This window comes from Pan paniscus, chromosome 11 (genome assembly GCF_029289425.2).
Source record: "Pan paniscus chromosome 11, NHGRI_mPanPan1-v2.0_pri, whole genome shotgun sequence".
Taxonomy (NCBI): Eukaryota; Metazoa; Chordata; class Mammalia; order Primates; family Hominidae; genus Pan; species Pan paniscus.
The window spans coordinates 103,829,770-103,849,136 of record NC_073260.2 but is presented as its reverse complement, the minus strand read 5'-3'; the positions used below and the strand labels follow the sequence as shown (position 1 = coordinate 103,849,136).

Sequence of the window (19,367 nt, the reverse complement as noted above, 5' to 3'; positions counted from 1 at the left end):
AAAGTTCTCTGGTTTTCCTAGGCAGAGGACCCTGCGGCCTTCCGCAGTGTTTGTGTCCCTGGGTCCTTGAGATTAAGGAGTGGTGATGACTCTTAACGAACATGCTGCCTTCAAGCATCTGTTTAACAAAGCACATCTTGCACCGCCCTTAATCCATTCAACCCTGAGTGGATACAGCACATGTTTCAGAGAGCACAGGGTTGGGGGTAAGGTCACAGATCAACAGGATCCCAAGGCAGAAGAATTTTTCTTAGTACAGAACAAAATGAAAAGTCTCCCATGTCTACCTCTTTCTTCACAGACACAGCAACCATCCGATTTCTCAATCTTTTCCCCACCTTTCCCCCCTTTCTATTCCACAAAACCGCCATTGTCTTCATGGCCCGTTCTCAATGAGCAGTTGAGTACACCTCCCAGATGGGGTGGTGGCCGGGCAGAGGAGCTCCTCACTTCCCAGTAGGGGCGGCCGGGCAGAAGCGCCCCTCACCTCCCGGACGGGGCGGCTGGCCGGGCGGGGGGCTGACCCCTCCCACCTCCCTCCCGGACGGGGCGGCTGGCCGGGCGGGGGGCTGACCCCCCACCTCCCTCCCGGACAGGGCGGCTGGCCGGGCAGAGGGGCTCCTCACTTCCCAGTAGGGGCGGCCGGGCAGAGGCGCCCCTCACTTCCCCGACGGGGCGGCTGGCCCGGCGGGGGGCTGACCCCCCCACCTCCCTCCCGGAGGGGGCGGCTGGCTGGGCAGAGGGGCTCCTCACTTCCCGGTAGGGGCGGCCAGGCAGAGGCGCCCCTCACCTCCCGGACAGGGTGGCTGGCCGGGCGGGGGGCTGATCCCCCCACCTCCCTCCCGGACGGGGTGGCTGGCCGGGCGGGGGGCTGACCCCCCCACCTCCCTCCCGGACGGGGCGGCTGGCCGGGCGGGGGGCTGACCCCCCACCTCCCTCCCGGACGAGGCGGCTGGCCGGGCGGGGGGCTGACCCCCCCACCTCCCTCCCGGACAGGGCGGCTGGCTGGGCGGGGGGCTGACCCCCCCACCTCCCTCCCGGACGGGGCGGCTGGCCGGGCAGAGGGGCTCCTCACTTCCCAGAAGGGGCGGCCGGGCAGAGGCGCCCCTCACCTCCCGGATGGGGCGGCTGGCCAGGCGGGGGGCTAACCCCCCCACCTCCCTCCCGGACGGGGCGGCTGGCTGGGCCGGGGGCTGACCCCCCACCTCCCTCCCAGACAGAGCGGCTGGCCGGGCAGAGGGGCTCCTCACTTCCCAGTAGGGGCGGCCGGGCAGAGGCGCCCCCCCCCACCTCCTGGACAGGGCGGCTGGCCGGGCAGGGGGCTGATCCCCCCACCTCCCTCCCGGACGGGGCGGCTGGCCAGGCGGGGGGCTGATCCCCCCACCTCCCTCCCGGACGGGGCGGCTGGCCGGGCGGGGGGCTGACCCCCCCACCTCCCTCCCGGATGGGGTGGCTGGCCGGGAGGGGGGCTGACCCCCCCACCTCCCTCCCGGACGGGGCGGCTGGCCGGGCAGAGGGGCTCCTCACTTCCCAGTAGGGGCGGCCGGGCAGAGGCACCCCTCGCCTCCCGGACGGGGCGGCTGGCCAGGCGGGGGGCTGACCCCCCCACCTCCCTCCCGGACGAGGCGGCTGGCCGGGCAGAGGGGCTCCTCACTTCCCGGTAGGGGCGGCCGGGCAGAGGTGCCCCTCACCTCCCGGACGGGGCGGCTGGCCGGGCGGGGGGCTGACCCCCCCACCTCCCTCCCAGACGAGGAGGGAGGACGCTCCTCACTTCTCAGACGGGGTGGCTGCCGGGCGGAGGGGCTCCTCACTTCTCAGACGGGGCGGTTGCCAGGCAGAGGGTCTCCTCACTTCTCAGACAGGGCGGCCGGGCAGAGACACTCCTCACATCCCGAACGGGGCGGCAGGGCAGAGGTGCTCCCCACATCTCAGACGATGGGCGGCCGGGCAGAGACGCTCCTCACTTCCCAGATGTGATGGCGGCCGGGAAGAGGCGCTCCTCACTTCCTAGATGGGATGGCGGCCGGGCAGAGACGCTCCTCACTTTCCAGACTGGGCAGCCAGGCAGAGGGGCTCCTCACATCCCAGACGATGGGCGGTCAGGCGGAGACGCTCCTCACTTCCCAGACGGGGTGGCTGCCAGGCAGAGGCTGCAATCTCGGCACTTAGGGAGGCCAAGGCAGGCGGCTGGGAGGTGGTTGTAGCGAGCCGAGATCACGCCACTGCACTCCAGCCTGGGCGCCATTGAGCACTGAGTTAACGAGACTCCGTCTGCAATCCCGGCACCTCGGGAGGCCGAGGCTGGCGGATCACTCGCGGTTAGGAGCTGGAGACCAGCCCAGCCGACACATCGAAACCCCGTCTCCACCAAAAAAATACGAAAACCAGTCAGGCGTGGCGGCGCACGCCTGCAATCGCAGGCACTCGGCAGGCTGAGGCAGGAGAATCGGGCAGGGAGGTTGCAGTGAGCTGAGATGGCAGCAGTACCGTCCAGCTTTGGCTCGGCATCAGAGGGAGACCGTGGAAAGAGGGGAGAGGGGAGAGGGGAGAGGGGGGAGGGGGGAGGGGAGAGGGGAGAGGGGAGAGGGAGCTCTATCTACCACACAGTCCTCTGAAGTGACAGTTTTTTGAAAGGAAATATGTGTTTTGTTTTTGATGTCCCTAATTTCTGGTATTTTAGAGCCTCCTAAGAGAAAGTATGGAAGCGTTTGGAGATCTGTGCGAGATGACGACTGATAGCTGTGGGAGAGTTTGTATGGAGGGACAACAGCACAAGGCAGAGTGGCTGGGGAGTGCCTCCAGGAGGGAAGATAGCACTCGAGGAGCAGAGTGGACAGAGGAACAGGAGGAGTCAGTAAAACAGTGTTTCCCAGTGTGTATCCCAGGACAGACTGATAGTATAGGTGGTTAGCAGGTATTTCCATTGTTGCATGGCCAGATAGATTTGATAAATTCTGGGTTAAGCAAAGTTAAATAGACTTCTTGTATTAGACCCTCTTATGTTCTTTAATAATATGCAACATTATTTATATCTCCACTACGATCTCTGCCTCCAAGTTTAGATTCCTGTGTTCGACTTTCTACGAGACATTTCCCCTTGGGATACCTGTGAGGCATCTAAAACTTAACTGTCCAAAATGGAATTCTTTGTCTTCCTCACAAAACTTGGTTCCCCATGTCAGGTGATGGCAGCTCTATCTTTTCTTTTTAGTAAAAAAACGCCGTGGTAAGAAGTAACATAGAAATTATATTGTTCCATGTGTAAAATGGCCAAAGGAATTGAGATAAAAAATAAAGTTGCTGAAGCTGGGCATGGTGGCTCACGCCTGTAATCCTAGCGCTTTGGGAGGCCGAGGCGGGCGGATCACTTGAGGTCAGGAGTTCCAGACTAGCCTGGCCAACATGGTGAAACCTGTCTCTACTAAAAATACAAAAATTAGCTGAGCGTGGTGGTGGGCGCCTGTAATCCCAGCTACTCGGGAGGCTGAGGCAGGAGAATTGCTTGAACCTGGGAGGCGGAGGTTACAGTGAGCCGAGATCGCACCACTGCACTCCAGCCTGGGTGACAGAGTGAGACTCTGTCTCACAAAAAAAGAAAAAAAAAAGTTGCTCAGATTAAAAACCTTGGAGTCATCCTTGACTCCTTTCTCCTATATTCTTTTTTTTTCTTTTTTTGACAGAGTCTCACTCAGTCACCCAGCCTGGAGTGCAGTGGCACAACCTCGGCTTATTGCAACCTCCACCTCCCGGGTTCAAGTGATTCGCCTATCCCAGCCTCCTGAGTAGCTGGGATTATAGGTGCACACCACCACATCTGGCTAATTTTTGTATTTTTAGTAGAGACAGGGTTTTGCCATGTTGGCCAGGCTAGTCTCGAACTCCTGACTTCAGGTGATCTGCCTGCCTCAGCCTCCCAAAGTGCTGGGATTACAGGTGTGAGCCACCGTGCCTGGCCCTTTCTTCTGTGCTCTTATCCAATCCATTAGCAGCCGCATTGGCTTTCCCTTCAAATATATCCAGAATCTGACCACTTGGTACCCCAAGTGATTCTATTGAAATCCTACTGCCTCATTGTGCAGTAGCTTTCCATTTCACTCAGGATAAGCGTGTCAGTCCCTGTAGTGGCCTACAAGGCCTTTTATGACCTGGCTTCTCATTGATCCTTTGACCTGATTTACCATTCTTTTCCTCCTTCACTCTGCTGTATGCACATCTCTTTATTCTTCCTAAGACAGGGCTTAAGCAATTTATTAGCTTAGGGCTTTTTCCTGTGCCTGTGACACTCTTCCCCCTAGATATCTGTTTGGCTAATCTAACTTCCTTTCCTCCTTTAAGTCTGTTCACATGCCACCCTCTCTAGAAGAGACTGACCTGGACTACCATATTTAAAATGGAAAGTGTGCATTTCTCCCATTTCTCATCTCCTTTATTCTGCTTCACTTTTTTTTTTATTAGCACTTACCATCTTCTAACATATTTTATGTATTATTTGTTTAAAAAATTATCTGCTGCTTTCTACTAGACTGTAAGCTCCATAAATGCAGAGATTTTTTGCCTATTTTGTTCACTGATATAACTCAAGCACCTAGAACTGTGCTGGACACACAATAGGCAACTAATAAGTATTTGTTAAATGAGTGAATGAATTTCAAGATAGGAATATATGTCCCCATAGAATCTTTCTTTCACCCATGGAGATATTTTTTTCCTGTGTTTCCCAGGGACACACTTTAGGAGACTCTGTTGTGAGTATTATGGAATTCAAAGGAGGAGAAAGCTACAAGAAAGTTGTGATTGACACAATTGGGAAGTTAAAAATTTTTGACCTGCTTAAGCTAATAAAGTAGATTTAGATAGGAAAATAGTTTGCAATCTTAGAACAAGTTGTTTTAGTGTTGTGGAATGTCAAATTCGGGGAGGAAAGTTGGACATAGATGTTGAAGAAAAATACCAGGATAAATTACCCATTCAGGGAGTTTAGCTTTGGATAAAAGGGTGGAAAGTACAGATTGAGTATTCTTTATCTGAAATGCTCGGGACCAGAAGTGTTTTGGATTTGGATTAAAAAAAAAATTTTTTTTGGACTATTTGCATATACTTTAAACCGGTTGAAAATCCAATCTGAAAATCCAAAGTGCTCCAATGAGCATTTCCTTTGAGTGTCACGTCAGTGCTCAAAAAGTTTCAGATTTTGTAACATTTTGAATTTTGTATTTTCAGATTAGGGTTGCTCAACCTGCAGTTAGAAAAGGCTGCTAGTTCATTACAATATGCTTTGTTTTTTGAGATCAGGGGAACTTGGTTTTTCTGCTTGTTATAAGTTAATCTAGGGCTGTTTATTGACATAAATTTTAATTTTAATTATATTGTAAAAGTAGGTGACCTAGAGGGCCCTGTTTTTCAAAATAATGTAATTGGTAGGTTCAGTGCTTCATGGAAATGGGATAAATTGGGATCCTTAGGAAATCCTCTTATTAGTTCCATGGTCCTGCTTTACCACCTGCCTTCCCCATCCTTTTGCATGCTTGCCTGCCTGCCTGCCTGCCTGCCTGCCTGCCTGCCTTCCTTCCTTCCTTCCTTCCTTCCTTCCTTCCTTCCTTCCTTCCTCTCTCTTTCTCTCTTTCACTTTTCTTGTGAGCCCAGTAGGAATGATAAGTGAGATATAAATATTAAAAGTTGGTGCTAATTGTTTGCTTGTTCCTCCTTTAGGAAACAAACAGTCTGTTTTAACGTGTGAACTTCTAGGTCTTTTCTATACTTCTTGAAAAAAGTTCACCTAGGCTTCACACTTGTCACTAGCAGTTGGATTAGTGCTTAGATGAAAGCTTGTGCCAAAGTGAGGCATAGATGAAGTAATTTTATGACCGTTTGACTCTTTCTCCCTTATAAGTTTTGATCCACAAAAGAATTAATTTCTATTTCAAATGTGTGGTTGAACTTTTGGATGTTTTTTTCATTTCCGTAGTGCAAATTCATCTTTTTCAGGATTAGCTCTCATGGGAAAAACCAAGAGCTGTTGGGCATTTTTAGTTTATTTATCAATCATGACATTTGAGTGCTGGATGACAATGAAGTTATGCCAAGGATTACTCTGCAGAGCCCTGTGCTTTATTTCCATTGTTGTCTTTGGAATGGATTACATTCACATTATTTGAGGAATAATTAATTGGAGCCCCAATTCAGACCAGTTGGAAGACTAACAAATATTCTTTTGGTTTGGTTACAGAAGCTGCACACATACATGTAAGAGAAGCAAAAATGTCAGATGATATCAGGAAAAGGTTTGAATTTCCAAATTCTCTTATCCAATCACAGGTAATTTTGTTTGTTTATTTTTGCTCATGGTAACAAATAAACCTGTTCTGTGGATTGTTAACTGAACTTTATATATTTAATATTAAATATTTTATTCTACATGTAGAGATTTATATTTTATGAAACAACTTTAAATATACATTTAATTTGAAAATATATATTTGACATGGAAAGCAAATATTTGAAATTGATCAATCTCAGCTTCTGTTTATATATCATACTTTTCTTCCTAGAGATAATAAAACCTTGATTAACTAGTAGGCCCCTGAATATGTTTGTTTGGTTTTTTTTGGCCTATAATTATTGGGAACAGAGGTAAACCGTTATATGTCCGAAGAGTATGAGGGATTAATATTTAAGAATACATATCCTACCCCTTATATAGATTTTTATAATAATGACATTTAATAAGTAAAATATCCTGGATTAGAAAATTTGATATATCTACTAAGATAGAAGATTGTGATAACTTTAAAGAGCTTTTCAATAATTAAATAGTTAAAACAAAGATGGCTTTCTGGGTAGCCTTTAGCTAACTAGAAACATTCTGGTTAATCAAGGTATCATAATAGCTTATTGTCTTTTCTTGTGAGAGTAAAGCTAACAGACCAGCAGAAGCCATCTTGAAGACTTAACAACGTACAGCACCTTGGATACTTTCAACAATTAACTTCGGAGATGTCTGCTGTGGGAATTGACTTAGCTGGGTAGTGGGGAACCCTTCCATGAGGAGTAGAACACTCCTTATGCAAGATTCCCTTCTACCTGGCTGGGTTGGAGTCATATCCTGCAGGTCCTTACCATGAAGAGGAAGATGAAGGCTTGGAGGATACTATTCACAGTTTTATTTTTCTGTGCCTGGAGTCTCTTTGTTAGCATAGATAATCAAGAAATGCCCATACGTGTTACTGTTAAGTTAGGTGAAAAAAAATATATATATATATATTTATATTGTTTAGTGTAGGATGGCTATTTGAATTCTGTTATAGAACACTTAAGTAGCAATGTAGGCTGATTTATCCTTGGGTTTTGTATTTTAAAAAATCAGTTTAGGCTAGTATCTCTGATTTGTTAGAAGATGAAGTGAAAAGTATATTAGATAAATTGAACCTGGTGGGGAATAGGGAATTAAGCTTCTCTTCTTTTAGTTCTTTTTCTAGCTATGAACTATAGCTTTTTCTTTGTCCCTATTGTGTTTCATATTAGTTTTATTAGGTTCTTGTGATTGTGTCCTGTCCTTTGCAAATATTTCTTATTGTTCTTCTGTAACCACTGCTCGATGTTAGCACCATATTTCATTGATTCACACACGTTGTTTTCAGATTTTAACATCTTTGAAATTGGATTGCCTCTAGTAATTGATGGCAGCAGTTGAGATACAGTTGGTATTGCCTGCACATTTGTGAACTTGGGCATGATTTTCTGCACGAGTCTAAAAGAACTCTTGTGTGACTATAAAACCAAAATTCTAACTTATAAGAAGCACTGTATATCATAGACTAATTGGCAGCCTTTTTTCTTTCTTAGTGGTACACAGTATAATGGTGCAACTTGCAATTCCAATTCCTGGTCAGTTCCATTCAATGAAATATGGTATATTTTGTAAAACAAGAGCTCAACCTATCCATGGGTGCTCAGTTCTTATTACTATTCCTTTTACTAGGAGATAAGAGACAGTAAGTTGGACTAAACTTAATATTCATGTAAATGAGTGACTTATATCACAAAACTAGACCACAAGCACCACGGTCTTAAATCAGTTCCAATGTGTGAAATACAAAGAGAAAAATGAGGAAGGAGTGGGTGCTGTGTTTTTATTTGAGCTGTTCTGGAGACTTTGCAGGACTGACAGTTATTCACAGCTATACCGTAATTTGGTCCCAAGGGCAGGATGGACAGTTGTTGCAATAGTGAAGTTTTTTCCAACCCGTACACAGAATGGCAATGATTGTTGCTAGCCTATTGGCTCTAAGACATATTCTTCATATTCGTTAACAGTGTGATGAAGCATGATGGATTTCGTTTCAGTGCAAAGATGATTTTAAAAACTATGGGCTTTCTCATTCATGTTTTAATGGAGTAAGCAATCTCAAGTTATCTTCTGATACTGACAGCAATTTGAACCAAAAATCTGGCAGTTTTCTTAACCTCTATGCACTATAGTTGCTTATTGGTAACCTGGAATAGATATGCCTGCCTTGACGGCTATTCTGAAGATTAGAAATTGTGCATGTGGAGTGCCTAATTCAATGCCTTCTACATAGCACACACTTAGTTAATGGGAATTTTACTTAATCCTAATTGACTGCCTGGCATACTCATATCAACTAGTATTGATATTTGGAAAGAACTTCTAAGGGACTGTGTTCATTAATTTTATTTCTTTTTAAGGCTGTGGGTCATCTTATTGCTGCAGTCCTAAAGGAAAATGGTTTTTCAGAAAAGATTCACCAATCTACAAATCAGGTCTGTGTTTAACTTTATGCTTTAATTCTCTTCAGATAAGATTGCTACTAGCTGGATCACATATGCACCTGTCTTGTTTCCCTGATAGTTCAGATCACAGTAGAAATGCTTTTGAACTGTGAGAACTTCATTGCCTTTTTTGTTTATTTGTTTGCCTTTTTAATATATAGCAATAAAAAAGTTTTAAATTTATTAAAACACTCTAGGAATGAGACATGGAGGGAAGGGCTGGAGAGGAGTATTCTTATGACTGTTAATGAAAAATAACATGGGTGGAATGAGAGAAAGCATGCTTTAGAGAAGATTGATAGAGTTACCTCTGAGGGAATTATTTTGGTAATGAAGAGAATGAACAGAGTGGCTCTGTTTGGATGTAGATTTCTCATGCTTCAGCTCAGCCCCAGCTGTGAGTTCTTAGTTGGAAAGGTCATACATTGACAGTCAAAGCTGAAAAATTCCATCTTACACAAACAGCAGGTGAATGCTCAGAGTTGAAGCAATGCCAGCTTACTGAGATACACCACTTGGGGTTTGGTTGATCAGTGTTGTGTGTTTTGACCTGCTAGTTGGGAAACTCTTCTTAAGAGAGGTGTTCTCAGGTGTCCTCTATAGGGAACATAAGTGATGGAAATAAGATTCTTTTTTTTCACAGCAGAAATAAATTGATTTCCTTTGTCTCACATTCTTTTTGATTAGCTGCTCCAAGTTACATTTCTTTATTGCTTCTGCAGACATGTTGAAGTAAGTGTAGGACACACTTCACTAATTGGCATTTTTCTGGTGTTTGTATGTAGTCATATAAATTAGGTTTTCTGAGAACTCTGATCCTAATCCTGCCTATAATCACATTGTGTACTTTGAGAAGATCTAGTGATTTTACTTAAACTGCCAGGATTTATTGAATGTGAAATCCCTGTAACTGTTTCCTCTTCTACTAAAAATGAATGCTTACACAGTCTTACCTGAGGCAGCAGTTTATTTATTTGTTTGTTTTGTTTTTCCAGTGTAATAATAGAGTGATGACATTTAGAACCTTTTGGTATTGTCAGTACAGCTGAACACAATGTCCTTCTGAATAAAAGGAGAAGTGGAATATAAATATTTCCTTCCTGTAGTGATTGTTAACTGTATTGTTATTTTAATAGTGGGATGCTAAGAGAAAAGATTCTTAGCCAGCTACAGAGGGAAAGTGGGTACAAAATGATGTTGATTTTCTTTAATTTTTTTTTTTGAGACAGAGTCTGGCTCTGTCGCCCAGCCTGGAGTGCAGTGGCGCGATCTCAGCTCACTGCAACTTCCACCTCCTGGGTTCAAGCAGTTCTCATATCTCAGCCTCCCAAGTAGCTGGGACTACAGGTGTGTCCCAACACGCCCAGCCAGTTTTTTGTATTTTTAGTAGAGACTGGGTTTCACCATGTTGGCCAGGCTGGTCTCGAACTTCTGACCTCAGTTGATCCACCCGCCTTGGCCTCCCAAAGTGTTGGGATTACAGGCATGAGCCACAGTGCCTGGCCTTGATTTTCATTCTTTTATTAATAGTTATTCTTTGGGAGCTGGGATATTAATTTTTCCCAAATTATATATTTCCCTAATAAGTTGCATCAGGAAAAAGGAAAAATTGCTTCATTATTTGTTCTTTTTTTTTTTTTAATACAACTGTGTGTAAGTCTAAATGGACTTTATCCGCAATATAGTCATATAGGTTTATTGTTAGTAGTGAACCATTTTGGTGGTCCTGGATTCCTGAGAAAGTTATAAAAGCTAGAACCCCTGCTTTGATAGGGTATTCTAAAATGAAAACTTATATTTACTTATATGTCCTTCTCATGCTCTTCTATCAGTGAAGACAGAGTCACAGTGTGAGAGGGGGAAGTCACAGTTTCTTTCTTGGGCAAACAGTTTTCCTAGGCTTTTTTTTTTTTTTTTTTTTTGGTAGCCATGGAATGAGCAGCTTGCTGGTGGCCTGTCCTACTTCTCTCTTTATATGTGGGCCCACGTTAGACTTCAAGAAATTGTGGCAAGGGCATTGTGGGTGGTGGTAAGGTGCATGTAGGTGATAGAGGTTGGTAGTAGGAGAGAAGGAACATCTTCTGAAAATAACTGTTAATGTCATTGAAGGCTTATGGCATAAATAGTATTTGGAGTTCAACTTAGGCTAGCTGATATACTATTAGTGTCTGGTTAAATTGTTTGGTTAGAGCAATGTGCTAGAGCCAAGTTTTAGCTTTGTTGTGTTGCTTGAACTCGGGTCATACCTCTGCCTGCAGCCAGCCTTGTTTTATAGCCATGATACCAGGTGAAAGAGAGTTGCTGTATCAAAACACATCCATTACCTCTCTTGGAAAATTGACTTCATTTTATTCTAGGAACAGAGTGACAACAGCATCATCTTTATAAAGGAAAGCTAGCCTACTGTGAACAAATTACTCATTGATGAATGACCAAAGGTGTGTGTGTGTGTTTGCTGCTCATCAGAATTGTCTTCTAATCACTGGTTTGGTTTCAGACTCCTGCTTTGAACTTGCTGTGGGAGAAGTGTTGCAGTGACAATGTAGTGGTTCGAACAGCCTGCTGTGAAGGTCTGGTGGCACTCGTTGCTCAGGATCATGCAGAGTTCAGCTATGTTCTCAATGGGATACTCAACTTGATTCCATCAACCAGGTACTTTTTCCTCAGTGTTTGGTCAGTTAATGATTTCAGTTTTTAGGAAAAAGAATTCACTAAATCCCTATTAAGAGTCAGCATTCATCCTACTTGCCAGTTGTTTTTCTTGCTCTTAAAATGACATGAGTTGCTGTTTCATATATGAAAATATCATGCTAATTTAAACCCTATAGTTTCAGAATTTGTGGTCATTTGCGGTACTTAAGTTTTGGGGCTCTACTTAAATTTGTCATTGCCCTTTTTAAGAAGAAAATAGCTAAACAGTTTATAATTCAAAAATGTAATGCAGATTCCTGACAATTTAAGAAAGAAGGTTGTCCATAAGCAATGCTTCTTCCACAGTGGTATAGTTTATACATTGTAGTGGCATTACTTGGCCAGGCCTTGGCATTAGTGTATTAGAAAATAATGGCATTTATTTCTCAAATATTTTGTGATTTAGGGATGTCTTCCCCCTGATTTTTCAAAGTTAATAATGTTTTGTTCTTTGAATTTCTTTGGTATGACCGTATTTCGTCCATTTACAGACTGAGGTAATAGAATAATAAGGAATAAGAGGGTTCCATTCAGAAATGGTCAAACAGGACCATGTTTGAACCAGTGAGACTCTGTTATAAAATACTCCCTGAAAAAGAGTTGTTACTCTTTGCTTCAAGAAATTGTCTCAATCTATATGTCCTAATTTTTGACTACTTCAAATCATTTGGGCTTTTGCCCCCTTCCCTCACCTCTCACCAAGCCTCCCTCCTCCTCGGTGAAGCTACTTGTTTTTCCAGTGTTTTTCACTCACCTTTATTATAGTATCATTGGGCTGAGTACTTAATTTTTTTCCCTGCCTTCAGTGGAGATGGAGTACAGCTGTAATTATCAATTTGTGGAAAGATGCTGGATGCAGTGGGTCACGCCTGTAATCCTAGCACTTTGGGAGGCTGAGGCGGGCGGATCACCTGAGGTCAGGAGTTCGAGACCAGCCTGGCCAACATGATGAGACTGTGTCTCTACTAAAAATACAAAAATTAGCTGGGCGTGGTGATGCGTGCCTGTAATCCCAGCTACTCAGGAGACTAAGGCATGAGAATCACTTGAACCCAGGAGGTGGAGGTTGCAGTGAACCGAGATTACACCACTGCACTCCAGCCTGGGTGACAGAGTGAAATTCCATCTTAACAACAACAACAAAAATTTGTGGAAAGATTCCTGGGCTTGAAGTTGATTAGGTTAAATAACCCCTAGCCTTTTAACGTTTCTTTATAAATCGTTTCCTGTTTCCTTAGATCATTTCTTTGTGTCTTTTTGGCACCTTGGTCTTAATTTTGCCCTGTCCTGCCCTGCCTTCCCCTCCCCTCTCCTTCCTCCCCCCTCCCCTCCCCTTCCTCTCCCCTCCCTTTCCTCTCCCCTCCCCTTCCTCTCCCTTCCCCTCCCCTCTTTTCCCTCCCCTCCCCTCCCCTCCCCTCCCCTCCCTCCCTCCCTCCCTCCCTCCCTTCCTTCCTTCCTTCCTTCCTTCCTTCCTTCTTTCCTTCTCCCTCTCTCTCTCTTTCTCTCTTTCTTTCTCTGTTTCCTTTCTGACTGGGTCTTGCTATGCTGCCCGGGCATTATTATAGCTCACTGAAGCCTCAAACTCCTGGGCTCAAGTAGTCCTCCCGCCTCAGCCTCCTAAGTAGCTGGGACTACAAATGTGTGCCAGCATGCCTGGCTTGGTTTTTCTTTTCCTTTTGCAGTCTGTGGTTGCGAAAGGAAAAGCCCTTCCCAAACTAGATCCAGCCTTCTGTTCAAGTTATGCTTCCCCCCATGAACCCTCTTCTCTAGACATCCACAACTCTTCAGTCTTCCTGAGCCCTTGTGTGTGTTCCACACCAGCATGGCACGCTCCTTCCCCTTCTCTGTCTGACATCATCTTTGTTATCCTTTCAGGCTGTGCTCGGATGTCCTCTTTCCTGTCCAGACACTTCCCACTTCTCTGCTGCGCTACTTGTTGTTTCACAATATGTGCCTATGTGTGTTATTTTTAAACCTGTATTTTGGTATCTGGCACTCTCTCTGACACTTAGTAGATGCCCAGATATTTCTGAATAAGTGAAGGTTTGATCATGACTGAAAACTTACTACTTTCTCTCTTTCTGTTTCTACACGCATTCACATACACACATATAAACACAAAAATTTTAGAATAATTCTATTGTATACCAATTAAAAAAGTAGTTTTGAGGAGAATTTTGAAAAGTTAAGATTTTTATGTGTCTCTTTTTTTCTCATTTATTGGTTGATCTTATGCAAGCCACCTAGATTTTACCTTACCTTTTTTATTTGTGAAATGCAGGTATGGTCTTTTTTGCCCCCCACCCCACATATTTTCAAATGCCTTAAAAATCTGCAAATGTAAAATGTAATTGCATTGTGTAGTTGTACTATTTATATTCAAAAGTTAAAGTATCAGCAGCTCATGGGGCCAATGTAGTATCTTCTGTGTATTTGAGGTGTAATTAGAGCAGGTTAGATTATACCTTTAATTCTAGAAGATAATCTTAGAAAATTATGCTGGTGTGAGGTATCATTCACACATCAGTATTAATTCTTCATCCCTATTGTAAATTGCAAAGTATAAGCTTTGCAGATAGTGAATTATCCTGTCATCTCTGCATATTATAATTTGTGGGTAACCTTGGTTATTTTTAAATTTAAAAATGTGTTTTTTGGGTGAGGTGTAGTGACTCATGCCTGTAATCCCAACGCTTCGGCAGGCCGAGGCAGGCGAATCACTTGAGGTCAGGAATTCGAGACCAGCCTGGCCAACATGGTGAAACCCAATCTCTACTAAAAACACAAAAATTAGCCGGGCGTGGTGACTTATGCCTGTAATCCCAGCTACTCGGGAGGCTGAGGCAGGAGAATCACTTGAACCCGGGAGGCGGATCTTGCAGCGAGCTGAAGCTGAAATTGCACCACTGCACTCCAGCCTGGGTGACAGAGCGAGACTTGGTCTCAAAAAAGAAAAAAAGTGTGTTTTTTTGAATAGATAATATATTCACATTGGATATTTTAGGCAAAGCCTCTGTCCTATCCCAGTATCTGTGTTTTTTCCCCTCCTGTGGAAGACAAACTGTTAGTAGGTCTTATTATATTCTACATAATATATAATAGAAAATTTGTATGTATGTGTATTTACATGTATATTTTCCTTCCTTAACAAACAGAAATAGTAGCCTGTTACATAGTATTCTTCAGTTTGCATTTTCAGTGAAAAAATATATCTTGGAGCTTGTATTAGGCTGTTCTTGCATTGCTATAAAGAAATACCTAAGGCTGGGTAATTTATAAAGAAAAGTTGTTTATTTTGGCTTACGGTTCTACAGGCTGTACAGGAAGCATGGTGCCAGTATCTGCTTCTGGCAAGGGCTTCAGGAAGCTTACAGTCATGGTGGAAGGCAAAGAGGGAGCAGGCATGTCACATGGCAAGAGCCAGGAGCAAGAGAGAGAGGGGGAGGTCCAAGATTCTTTTAAATAACCAGATCTCATGTGAACTAACTGAGCAAGAACTCACTTGTCACCAAGGGGATGGTAGTAAATCATTCATAAGGGATCTGCCCCCTGTGATTCAGTCACCCCCTACCAGGCCTCATCTCCAACATTTAGAATCATATGTCAACATAAGATTTGGAGGGGACAAACATCCAAACCATTTCAGAACTCATTCTATAAAATATATAAACAGCTTTCTATTTTTTTTCTAGCTGCATAATATTCCATTGTGTGAATGAGCCATAATTTATCAATTTCCTATTATTTCTAATCTTTTACAATAGATAGTGTTTCAGTCCTTAATCTTATACATATAGGTGGCCATAAATTTTTAAGGTTCTTTGGCTATTTGGCCAACATGTGGAAGAAAGCCTTGAATTTTATAATAAGCAAATATAGGAGTTTTAACAGTGGAAGGATGCTGGACATTTTAAACAAAATTTCTTATCTGAGATTGTTCATATTGTCTAAATTGTCATCCACAGGGAGATATAGACAGAATAGATGCTGAAGCTAAGCAATTTAATTTTTGAATCAATTTGATCATAAAATATATAAGTGCTAAGTTTTCCTTGTTGTTGCCAGTGGATATAATAATTATTTTTATGTCAGAAAACATAATTTTCTTCATTTGCTTTATTTCAAGTAGCAGAACTTTGTGGTGTGTAGTGAATACGAAGACTATACTTTGTACCGTTTATGTTTACAAAAAAAAAACCCCAACAAAATGAGAATCCATTTTAAGAAACAAGCTAATTAAAAACAAGACACTCAAATAGCCTCCTCCTCCAAAATGAACCTCAGGGAATCTTCTGAGACAGAAAACCATCTGTGTCTTTGGGACTTAAAGGCAAGAATGGGCCAGGCGTGGTGGCTCATGCCCGTAATCCCAGCACTTTGGGAGGCTGAGGCAGGTACATCGCTTGAGGTCAGGAGTTGGAGACCAGCTTGGCCAACAAAGTGTAACCCCGTCTCTACTAAAAATACAAAAAAAATTAGCTGGGCTTGGTGACACATGCCTATAGTCCCAGCTACTCAGGAGGCTGAGGCAGGAGAATTGCTTGAACCTGGAAGCAGAGGTAGCATTGAGCCAAGATCGCACTACTGCACTCCAGCCTGGACAACAGAGTGAGACTCCGTCTCAATCAATCAATCACTCAATCAATCAGTAAAATGCAGGGAATGACTTTGGGTGAGACAGTTTGGGTCTTCAGTTTCCATTATTTAAATTTCTACTTGTCTCTGACTTCTCTTTAATTAGAGGTTTATTGGAATCTAAAGGCACTTTGGGAACTGAGACACACCATGATTGCTTATCTTTGCTTTAGAAAAATGATTCTAAAATTTTATCTTTCCATCTTGCCTATTTATCTTCTAGCCTACTATCCTTCAGGAACTGAGAAAGAGAGAGGGGGGTGGATAGAAAAAGCCAATAGTGAGAAACAGCCTTCTATAGAATAGATGTTTAGAGAATGTAGCTTATTGAATTTTTTCAGCATTTAGAGCAGATTTTGAAAGCGTGAAAGAAAGATGGAAGGAAAAGTAGATGTGCCCATCTCTTCCAGCCTTATAACTTGCTCCTTCATCCTTTGTAAGTCTAGTCTATAAAATTCCTTTGGAACACGTATGGAAGCCCGCCTCCCACCTGAATCCAAGCCCACAATTTGAGAAACAGTGGCTTAGAGCGGGTTACATTGTATAGTCTAACTTTGAAAAAGACTTGACATTTGCAATGATCTGGTTGTCTAAACTTCAGGGAGTGGCTGGGAAAGGGTCTGGCTGTGCTTGAGAGACTGTTCTCTTCAAAGGAATAGTTTCATGTCCTAGAGTGTTCTCTGTTCAAAGCTGAGGCAACATGAAACAATTGTAAACTTGTTTTTATAGCTTCTGTAAACAAAGAAATGGATTTAAGAGCTCTAAAATGTTCTTTTCATCAGTAAGGAAATTTGAAAAAAAATTATTCCCTAGGGAGGGTGAAGGAAAGAAGGGGACCACAAAAGAAACACAGTAAGGAAATCATTATCACCAGTCGAATGTGAATTTTGAAATGAAATGAAACTGAAAATAAAGTGAAAGATATATAGTAGCATATAGTTTTGTACACCTTTCAGGAATTGTTTTGAGTTTAGATTGTTTTTGGTTTTGTTTTTGTCTTTACATTGACTGTATCCTGGAATAGAGTCCCAAACCATTTTTCTTTCCTTAGAATTTTTTTCCCCTTAACTGTGCTGGCTTCTAGAAGGCTCATGCAACCATTGTTACAGTTGCTTAGTAACAGGATTGTGAATAAAAAATCTTGCTCTCCTGCAGAACCAGGTATTCTGTTTTGATACTGAGGTGTCATGACAGCCTGTAATTTCAGCTCAACTGCTTCCCCCATTTCTTGTCTTAATGTGCTTGGTAAGAAGGTTATACTCTGGATAAACTAGGCTAGCACTTGATTTGTATGCCTTTTGTGCTCTCAGACAGGGAAGGGACCTGCATTCGAGGTATTTGGGAATATAAAGTGTATTAAAGTGTATTTTCTGAGACTTCTAAAGTCTACCTTTTAATGAAATTTAGCATAGGATATTAAAAATTCTTGTAGTGGGTCCTAAGTAAAGCTGTTGGATTCAGTGAGTCTTTGATCATGGGCTGATGAAGGTTCAGTGGTTAAAAATGATTCTGAGAATCATTTGGAGTTAAGATTTAGGATGATTTATGGAGAAAATTCTTGTCTCTCAGGGTCTTCTCTTTTATTGATGACCCTGTTCCTTGGGAAACTTAATTGCTTTGTTATGTAGGAAATGGCTAGCAACTGTATTCATATCTTGTTACATTATTGAAGCTTTTCTGTATTATTTAGCTTCTTTCTCTTTATTTTATTTGGCAGGAGAAGAAGAACCAAGGAAGGATGCCTTTATGAGGTTTCCTCCAAGGTTTAGGGAAGACAGCACATTTTAATCTGCAGCTGGGGTGTCAGAGCATTACTATCTGAATTTGATGTGGTTTCAAGGTTTATATTTATATTGATATTACGGCTTATTTAACTCTTATTAGAGAGTGACAGAGTTGCTAGTCCATGTCTGTTTCCCATCTTGTCTTTTAAATATTCCTTTTAAGCTTATTAGCTTGTTTCTAGATGTTCTCCTTCCTTTTGTTCCCCAATCCTTTTTTTCCCCCTTGAAAATCCCAGAATTTCTCTCAACTTTCAGTTCCTAATCAGAAAAGTGGTTCCAGCCACTTTTCTGATCTAGTACATTCTGCCCTATTTCTTTTTAAGTTAGTTGATCTGGTTGAAGGCTTTGTCACAAAATCTTCCATTGTAGAGTCATGTATTTATGCTAAGATGTTTCTAGGTGATTTAAGAACAGTGGCTACTGAACACATGTTACTTTTATAATGGAAAAATGCTTCAGAAGAAATCAGGCCATTTTTGGTACATGGAAGACAAATGAGTGCACAGAACTTTGTTAGGCAAAAGCTCAGTAACATTACATCTCTTAGATTTTATTTTAAAGAAGCATTTTTTTGGTCATTCATTTAAGCATGGATTTCTCAGAACTGTTTATTTTGTCCGTGTCTTCTTGTCTCTGTTTATCTCTTTCATATAGTTTTATAGTTTTCTCATATAGTTTTATAATGAATTTAGACAATGGTTTGATTATTTTTCTAGTGTTTATCATTCTCTTGTTTGCTGATGACTTACTATGCTTAAGACTGATGAATTATCTTGTTCAGGGATCTGAAATCCTTTCCAGTTATAAAGGGACTTGGCCACATTTGTTCCCATGACACCTAGGGATGCATCCCTCTTGGGATGTTATGTCATTCTCTTCAACCCAAACCCAAACCCTTTTAATTCTACCCCTGGCCAAATATGGGTACAGTCTTGTACCTCATGTTTGGTATATTTTGAAAGCAAAGAATCAAGCATTATTTGTAGTCTTTGAAAAAGAGACCCAGCATACATGAGCAGTGTTTAGTGTTGTAATGAAATAATTCCCAAAGGGAATCTGATACATGTTATTCATATACACAGTAGTAATTATGCCATATTAACCTAGCAAAAAGCAATCTGCCTGAGTGTTTTCTAGTTAGTGTAGTTGGTAGAGCTTGACTAAAAATTAAAAAAAAATTTTTTTTGAATCTTCAACGTCATAATTGACCCATACTCCCTCTCATTATAGGCTAACTATCCCCTGTCTGAAATGCTTGGGACCAGAAGTGTTTCAGATTTTATGTTTTTTGGATTTTGGGATATTTGCATATATATAAAGAGATATCTTGGATAGACCCAAGTCTAAACACAAAATTCATTTATATTTCATGTACATCTTATACAGATAGCCTGAAGGTAATTTTGTACAATATTTTAAATAACTTTGTGCATGAAACAAAGTTTTAACTGTATTTTGTCTGTAGCC

General features: G+C 42.5%; 1 protein-coding gene across 6 annotated transcripts in view; it reads left to right on the top strand.

Moving 5' to 3' along the window:
• The window catches only part of FOCAD (focadhesin), a 325,099-nt gene that overhangs the window by 27,800 nt on the left and 277,932 nt on the right, over nt 1–19,367 (top strand). For all 6 annotated transcript variants that reach the window (XM_034967226.3, XM_063594465.1, XM_063594464.1 and 3 more), the window contains 3 exons: nt 6,227–6,315; nt 8,707–8,781; nt 11,288–11,442. In XM_034967226.3, coding sequence (XP_034823117.1) covers nt 6,259–6,315; nt 8,707–8,781; nt 11,288–11,442 — 287 coding nt within the window. In that variant the 5' untranslated portion in view covers nt 6,227–6,258. The remainder of the gene's footprint in view (nt 1–6,226; nt 6,316–8,706; nt 8,782–11,287; nt 11,443–19,367) is intronic.